The sequence below is a fragment of the Chanos chanos genome, chromosome 8 (assembly GCF_902362185.1).
Source record: "Chanos chanos chromosome 8, fChaCha1.1, whole genome shotgun sequence".
NCBI lineage: Eukaryota > Metazoa > Chordata > Actinopteri > Gonorynchiformes > Chanidae > Chanos > Chanos chanos.
In genome coordinates this window covers 9,157,260-9,165,764 of record NC_044502.1, presented here as the reverse complement: position 1 = coordinate 9,165,764, position 8,505 = coordinate 9,157,260, and the positions used below count along the sequence as shown (strand labels likewise).

Genomic DNA, 8,505 nt, shown 5'->3' with positions numbered 1-8,505 from the left:
ATGTTAATGTCGACCGACGTAGCATCCATCATGTTACCCGTAACCCGGGGAGTAATGGACCGGGAAAGGGACTTAGACCCAATGGCAGGAGTACATTCGAACTCGTCCGGGGGTTCATCTACAGTCCGTGGGATGAAACGTGGAGATCCCGAACCAGACGCACAGACAGCGGCAGCACTGACTGACTCAACTGGGGCTGAGTGCAAACGTCCACGCATTGATGGGGGAGTAGGAGAAATTGGCCAGGTAATATTATTTTAAAGTGTGCTGGCCTAAATTGTCAAAACTATGAAATTTTGTTGATATTATGCTCACAGAACTCTAAATTTAGATGGCGGTTTTTTCCCTGAAGTGGTCTATAAGATATCTTCATCCGTAAAACCCCTACCTCATCTCAGCTCAGCATCCAGGGAGGATAGTTAATGCACTGTTCAAGTTGTAGCCAATGCTGACATCTGTCTCATATTTTCCGATATCCACGTTGATATGTGCTTTGTAAAAATGCGATTATATTATTTCTGATGCTCGTTTTCGGTTCCCGTGGACTTCTGAGATATTTTCCCAGTGCAGTTTATGGCCTGTATCTCTTATTAAAGCTAGGGTATGGCATTTTTATTGATTTAGGGTGCAGAAAACGGCAAGGTCTGTGACTTGTCCTAATAAACAATTTAATTTTTCCCACTCCATTATGTTTCACTGCTGTTCATCTACATTTGAGAGCAGTAAAAGAGAAAGCGTCATTAATATGACTTCATAGTCCATGAATCTAGGAGAGGGGTGAATAGTTCGCAGGGGAAAAAACAAGGAGCAAATCTTGAGTGGCATTTTTAGAGTACCCTTTGGCCTATGGGTATGACAACTCAGCAACTCACAAGCTGTGCCACATGTAATATTTCATCTTCTGGTGGCTTATTTCCCCTGCTGCTCATCTGGGGACCTCCATCAAACCTTGCAAGACAACAGTCATTAGTCATTAAGGCCACCTTGTTAGAAATGGCCCCAGTTATTTTCCATGACCTTGTATTGTTAGCTTCAAGTGATATGAAGTTGTGTCACAGCAAAAGTATAAAATAAAAAAAAAATCACAACCTCGTTATTTATCCGTACTGGCAGAGAATAATAGACAGGGATGTCTCACGCTCCTGTGTCGTTTAGCTTTATGTATTTGTTTTCCTGGTAGCTTGACCTGTCTATCAAACTTCAAACGCCTCCTTTCTTTCTTTGCCTCTCCCCATCCATCTCCTGCTGTTGGATAATTGAAGCTAAGTGCTTCGCGGTATGGCTCATGTTGAGGAGTCTAATGGCTCGTTTTCACACTCTAATGGCCCTATAGCCCTTCACTGCTCCTCCTCTGAATGGCTGAGAGACAGTCTTAAGGTTTTAATACACTTAAACAGGATGGAACGGGAAATGATGGGTTGAAATGGAGTGTGTGTTTGTGTGTGTGTGTGTGTGTGTGTGTGTGTGTGTGTGTTGTCAGCTTTGACTCCATACGAAGCTCAAAAAAGGTATTGATCGTTCACTTTGGGGGGCAGTCTGGAAACATGCTTACAGGAAAAAAAGACAGAGCGAGAGAGAGAGAGGGGAAGGGAGAGAGAGAGATGTGTGGAATGGGCAAATGAGGATCAGATGAGGGGGTAAACAGAAGTTTGATAATCATATGTAGCCAACAGAGAGCGGGGGGGGGGGGGGGGGGGCTTAATGAATGTCAGCCTGTAAGTGTTTCCAGAAGCAAGAGAGCAACTGCGAATAAACGCCCCCCCCCCCCTTTTTTTTTTACTCCTCCTGAGACGTCAGATTGAATCAAGTTGATGTGACATGAACACAGAAAATGTACAACACTGAAATGTGCTGACCTGTCAACAAAATTCTTCATGACCTTATCAGTCTCTGTCTGCCCCCCCCCCCCCCCCTTTGTCTTTACACCTTCGTATTTCTGTTGGAATCACTTAAATCGCAATCTGAATCACCACAGCGATATATATATTCCCCCTCTTTTTCTTGGCCTCTGTGTCTCTCCTCTGTGTTTCCTCCTTCCCTGTTGTCTTCTGCCTGTCCTCTCTTCTATGTTTCTCGCATTCGCACAGACGCGCAGACAGACGAACAAGTAAGCTGCTTTGCCCTATCGTTAACAGAAAATAGGCTTTTGGTTTTGGTCTTGAATCGGTTAGGAGTGGGCTTTCCCTAACTCTGATCTCTCATTTACGAATCAAAGGACTAGAGGATTAAAGCCTCACAGCCTAAACACAGACACACACACACACACACACACACACACACACACACACACACACACAGAGTATGCAGTCATTACTCTGAACACTTATTTTTCTGTCTCTCACGGGCTACACTACGGTCAGTCGCTCATATAAAAATATTAGATGATTGTATTAGTGTAAAGCACAGCAAATTCAAGTCTGTTTACATAGCAGGAGCTGACTGTATAGCCACAGTCGGTAAACCTTCCTGTTACTCAGTGGTCATTTTATGGTGCGCTTTATGTAAACAGATTCCTGAACATAAATGAAATTGCGTTTAGTTCTACCGCTGTGATTTAGTGATCTGACAAAATCTAAGATGGTATTCCTCCTGCGATACTGCTCATAATTAACTGGTAATTAACTTTAAAACACGACTTCAAACAACATTGGATGGTTTCATACATCTCAACGATGAACAGTTCTGTCCAGTGTCGCTCTAAGAGAGTGAGTGCTTACGCTACCTCATACCCAAGCTGTAGCTTATTAAACACAGAGGAGAAGCCCAGATATTTGGCTTTAAGCCATTCTGTGACCAACCTTTCCATAAGTTGCAATAGAGATAAAAGTCTGCCTTTCTCAGAGCGTGCTGACTAAATTGTAATGACATATTTTGTTCCTCTAGCTTTGGATCAATGCTTTAATACGAAGAGTGTCGCAGTGGCCATCTTGATGATTGAGCTTAATGCAATCTGTTTTATCCTCTGTTTCCCTTAATTACCCTTACGAGATCTCAAGTGCATGCATTTCCATGGCAACACTGATCTTTGACCTCTGGGTTGGGCAATAAATTGGGGTGTGGTATTGAAGAGGATTGCAACAGACATTACAATGACCTCATTCAATCAGACAGACAAGTGCAAGCAAGAATGAGTTTACTGTCTTTCTTTCTTTCTTTTTTGGTGTGTGTTTTTTTTTGGTGTGTGTCTTTTTTAATTCATATTTCTCCCTTCAGTAGTTTACAATAACCCAGTAAGGTTGTTTACACCACACTTCCCAGTAATAATAATCATAGTAGTAATAATAATCATAATCATAATTTGATATACTGACTTAAAAGTAATTTTATCATAGCTATTTTTTTTAAGCTATGTTGAACTTTGTTGTACTATGTTGACACCATTCTTTGGACTAATGACATAGATTCCAACAGTCTGTTGTGTGGCCCCTGGTTAGTCAGTAACTACCCACACAGAGTCAGTAGCCATTACTGTCACTGAAACACCTACCAATTAATCAGTCCCCCCATATGAAAATCTGAGCGAAAATTAACTTTCACAGCAACAACCACCAGTATAAAAGTCGCTTAGCGATTTCTTTAGATGCTTGACCAGTGTTAACCTTCTGGGGTTGTGTTTTTGTGTTTGTTTGTTTTTTTTGGTGGAGTGCTGTTATACTGTGAGGTAACTTGTGAAGGAAAGTTTGACTGTTACTCTCTGTGTCACTAAGGGAAAGTGATCTATATCAGATGGTGGTTAAATAAGCAGGTGGGTCCTGAAACCAGAGAGGATATCCTCCCCTGGTCACTCCCTGTGGGTTTGGAAAGCTCAGGACCTCAGGAGCATAGGGATTAGTGCAGTCCTTAGCACTGGTGATGTGAGTGAGAAACCTGGATGTTTTTAGGCAAGTGAACTCAGTGCCAAAGCGTAAGAAACGCACACACACACACACACAAAAACAAAGTACAGAGCCTTGAATAGATGCTTCCCTTTCCACACACACACACACACACACACACACACACACACATACAGAAGACTTTGTCCTCTTTAGCGCCTTGCCCTTCTCAACTTGTACCTCTTTCTCAGGTCCTTTTCCACCTCCATCAGCCGACTCCTATTCCCCTGTTACGCTGAGCCCTCCCTCCCTCACCATCTGCTGACTTCAAGTCAGTTCCTTACTTTCTCCTGATTGTCCACACTCCCTTTTCCCCCACTTTATCCCTTCAACTTTTCCCTTCACAGAAAGAGGCCGTTACTTAATCAGTTTAAAGGAGAAGACGTCTGACCTGAGTGCTCATCTGCACACGGCCATCTCAGCTGCCTTTTGATATCTCTTTTTTTAACGATTTGTTTTTTTTTTTAATCAGAATTCTGAAGAAATAAGTATTGTGTTTTTAAAGTGAGTGGCCTTTTGGTGTCTGTATTGTTTGGAGATAAAAATCTGTGTGTGTGTGTGTGTGTGTGTGTGTGCGTGTGTGTGTGTGTGTGTGTGTGTGTGTTGGGAGGGGACACTTCCACCCCACTAATCCTTAAGGTAATTAAGCACATGATTAGACTTACGTATGACTCATTGTGTCTCTTCCTCATCCAGCTTTGCTGGTTTTCAACTTTTTTTTCTTTTTTTTTTAAACTTATTTTCATTTTCAGATCTGTCCATCTGGCTTTCCCTCAGCACTGCACAAGCCTTCCACTCGTCCTCCCTCTTTTAACCTCTCCGTCCTCCTCTCCATTGTTTCTCTTTCAAATTACATTTGCAGCAGGTGCTTCTCCCCCCTCTGTGTACGTTTTATACTTACGCTGTACGCCCTACTGACACCCATTATACACGCAATATGTTACCGTACCCGCTTCTCGCTTCCTCAGAAAAACCTTTTGTGAGAAAATTGAAAATTGCTGTGATATACAAAAGTACCATAACAGCGCGTTAGATGATTAAAAATCTATTATGCAGCTTTTGGAACACAACACCGACTTGATGAATTATGCAGTTAACCCAGACTAGGTAGCAGCAGTGAACTCATTAACTATTGGTATTTATTCAGTAGTTAGCTTGGAGGCTGACTCTATCTCTTGGGTGCAGAAGCTGTGGTGTGCCCAGTACTAAGTGTTCCCCCAGGGGACAAGAGTAGAGACTGACATTGGTTCCAGCTGAGAGAGAGAGAGAGAGAGTGAGTTGTTAAGAGGGGATGAAAGGAGGGAAAAACGAGAATGAATGCGACAGAAGAAATATATGACCCATTTTTTTTGTAAGCAGGGAGCACTCACATACAGTACATGTCCATTTTTTTTTTTTTTACGTAACCAGAAATGGCTTAATGTAGTTTCTTTGTAAATGTTTAAGGAGTAGGTCTCTACACGCTTAAACCTCTGAAACTGAACAAGCTGAACAACGAAACTCATTTGGTGTTCTGAGCATATACTCAAAGTTGTTCTGACTGCAGTGAAACAAACTCACTCCAGATATTTGTTGTCGAATTTTCACGGAATATTTTCATCTCCCAGAAAGCTGAAAGCAGAATATTCATAATAACCAGTAAAACTGAATGTATCTCATCATTTACAGAACTTAGTAAAATGGCTCTCTTTACACTCATTTCATATGCTTCAGATGTTGGTAGTTAATTTTTAACACAGTTTTTTGTCAACATGTTCTTTTTTTTTCATTTATTTTAAATATAGACGAGATTAACTGTTAATTGGTAAAATACTTGTGATCGTTTGATGGCAAATAGTCATCCTAGGGGAAAAAAAAGGGGAGGGGGGGAGTCTGATGCATAATTGTGAACTCATTGGTGCGCTGGTGTTTTGAGTCACACGTCACTGCATCCTTTTCTCTGTCTCATGTCAAGCCTTCTCGTTTTAACACTGTCACAATGAACCAGCTGGAGTGTGAGTTCAACAGGCCACGCAACAAAAGAATTAGGAGGAAACATGATTAATCTGATTAGAGGCAATTAGGTGACAATTAAACACATAAGCAAGAGAAGAGAACTCACACTGAGAGAGGTAAAGGACAGAGTGGCATAGACTGGTTTCCTCCAACCTCAGCATCAATGGCCCGGTCTCCAGGGTGTGCAAGATTATTTAATCGATAGGCCGAAATGCATTCATTAGACATAATTCAGTAGTCAGTGGTCATTTCAAGTATTTTTGGTCCCGTTGCACTTTGAAAGGCAGTGGAATTTCAGTGTCCATTTTCTCCCGTGTTTCATTGTAATAGCGCAACATATGCAGTGACTCACAGGGCCAGCCAGCAATGGTGGCCAGGGAGCAATTCAGACACATCTGTGTTAATCAGTTATCAGAAAATCTTCCAAAAAAAAAAGCCTTACACTAAAGAACACTGCAGGAGCCCTTTCCTATAAAGTTGTAAATCCCTTGGTGATGGATACTGTTAAAGTAATATTGACCTGAAGTTAAATGTAATGAGTGCTTAATATTAATTGAGATTTTAGAAGTGCTGACATACCGCAGGTCTTTGAACAGTTCTCGGACGCACACAGATTGTTAAAGCTGTATAATATGGATTGACCAAGCGTGATGCAGGGAAAAGGTCAAGGATCAGAGGTTGTTCATTTGGAAAGGTTAATGGCCATTCAATCACCTTGTCATGTACTGAAATACTGTTTCACCTCTCCTCCAGAATAATGAACCGCTGACCATGGGTTTCCATGGATACCCAACACCCAGTCAGGTAAGGAGACCCATCGAAAGCTCTCAAATTAGTTTGTAAAACACACCTGGAGCTTGACATTCTTAACGTTAACCTGCAGGTTTTAATTTGGATGTAACCATCGTGTGGATTTTATACATGCATGTTTTTCAAATATGTGTCAGCAGGGAGTTGAAACGTTGTTGAAAAAATTGAATTAACCCAAATCTCTCAATAAACCTGTGTTCACATTTAAATCACATTAACTGCTGCCATCACTTGCTTTATGTGAACTCTTAAGGTTTTTTTTTTTTTTCCAAAAGAAACAATTTGATGTTCTGTGGAACGCTCTGGAAAATCATCAGGGATTATAGCCACTGTAAATTTTGCTGGAAATTCTTAAGCTTTGGAGCTCTCTCCTGGCATCTGGCCGTCACACCTCCTGCTTTTGGCCTGAGCATGTGTTTCAAGTGTACACTCATTAATACTCACCAGCACTGGGGTGTTTCATGGGGGTAGGTTGTAAATGTAACTGTTCCTCCGGAGCAGATTCAGATGTCTCCATTATGGGAGAGATGTCCAGCATGGAGCAGGACAATAACATCTAACCCCCCCCCCCTCCTCTGTATGGTTGTTTGATGGTGGCTATAGTTGTTTAGTGGTGGTTTGATTGTGTCTAAGTCTGTTTTATCTCAACATGTGTTATGTTGTGTTGACTTGGTGTATTAGCGTATTATTAGCGCAAGGCGTACTGGCGTATGGAAGGGTTATCAGATTGTTCAGTTGGTGCTGTTAATCCCCAGATCATCCCCTTTATCCCCTCATCCCTCTCTGTCACTCTAATTCTGTCATCTCTCTCTTATCCATTTATCACCATCCGTTTACCTCTGTTGCCTGTTATCTACTCTCTTCTCCTTCTTTTTTGCTCTTGTGTGTGTGTGGATATTTGTTTAAATCTGTGTGTATTTAAAAAAAAAATCAGCAATACGTAATGAGATGGAAATTTAGAAAAACAAGTAGAGAAATAGTGGTTTAGTACTCTGGCAACACCATCTAGCTCAGCAATTGGTGGATTCTTTTATGTGCTGTGGGGTGCAAATGGCCAACTTCCAGCTGACAGTGTCAAAAGGAAAGACAACAGAAAGGTGCTGATGTGGACAAGAAGCTGTTGATGAGCGAAAACATGATCAAAGCCTTTTCGGTTGGGGTGGGGGGTGAAGGGTGGGGGGGGGGGGGGGGGGGGGGGCACGTTCAATGCTGGGAGCTCCATCCCCAAATGTGAGGGAGGAGTCCGTCTCTTTCTCCCAGCAGTGCAAACAGCCCCAATTTACTCACCTAGATGAAGAAAGAGAGCAGAGGGAGGGAGGGAGAGAGACTGCGACAGCAAAGGGGAGGGAGAGAAAGTTTGCAGGTGTGACACAGGGCAAGGAGGAGGAGGGAAAGAAGGAGGGAAGGGTGGGAGGGAGAGAGAGAGAGAGAGAGAGAGCGCGATATCTAGGTGAGAGAAGGAGAAGAAGACAAGACTCTGAGCAGGCAGGCTGAAAGGAGAGATGAACGGGGAAGAGCACTGCACAGAAGGTTGGGGGTAGAAGAGAGAGAGAGAGAGAAAAAAAACAGAGAGGGAGAGTGACAGGGACAGCTCGGGAACCACTGAGGAGGGGAGGGGGGACTAGTACACAGAGAGAGAGAGAGAGCGAGAGAGAGAGAGCGAGAGAACGTGAGCAGGGCAGAGAGCGAGGGAGATTTTGAATGCATGAGACAGACAGAGCAAGAAATAGAGACTGTGAGAGGTGACACCAACCAAGAGGAAGTGGAGGAAAGGAGAGAAAGAGAAGAAGAAGAAGAAGAACAAGAAGAGAAAAGAAAGTGAGTG

At 42.6% G+C, this 8,505-nt stretch overlaps 1 protein-coding gene across 1 annotated transcript in view; it reads left to right on the top strand.

The window, feature by feature from the left end:
- rbfox2 (RNA binding fox-1 homolog 2) overlaps positions 1-8,505 on the top strand; it is a 28,145-nt gene continuing 19,640 nt past the window's right edge. Inside the window, exons 1-2 of the mRNA XM_030782572.1 lie at positions 1-246; positions 6,624-6,674. Coding sequence (XP_030638432.1) covers positions 1-246; positions 6,624-6,674 — 297 coding nt within the window. The remainder of the gene's footprint in view (positions 247-6,623; positions 6,675-8,505) is intronic.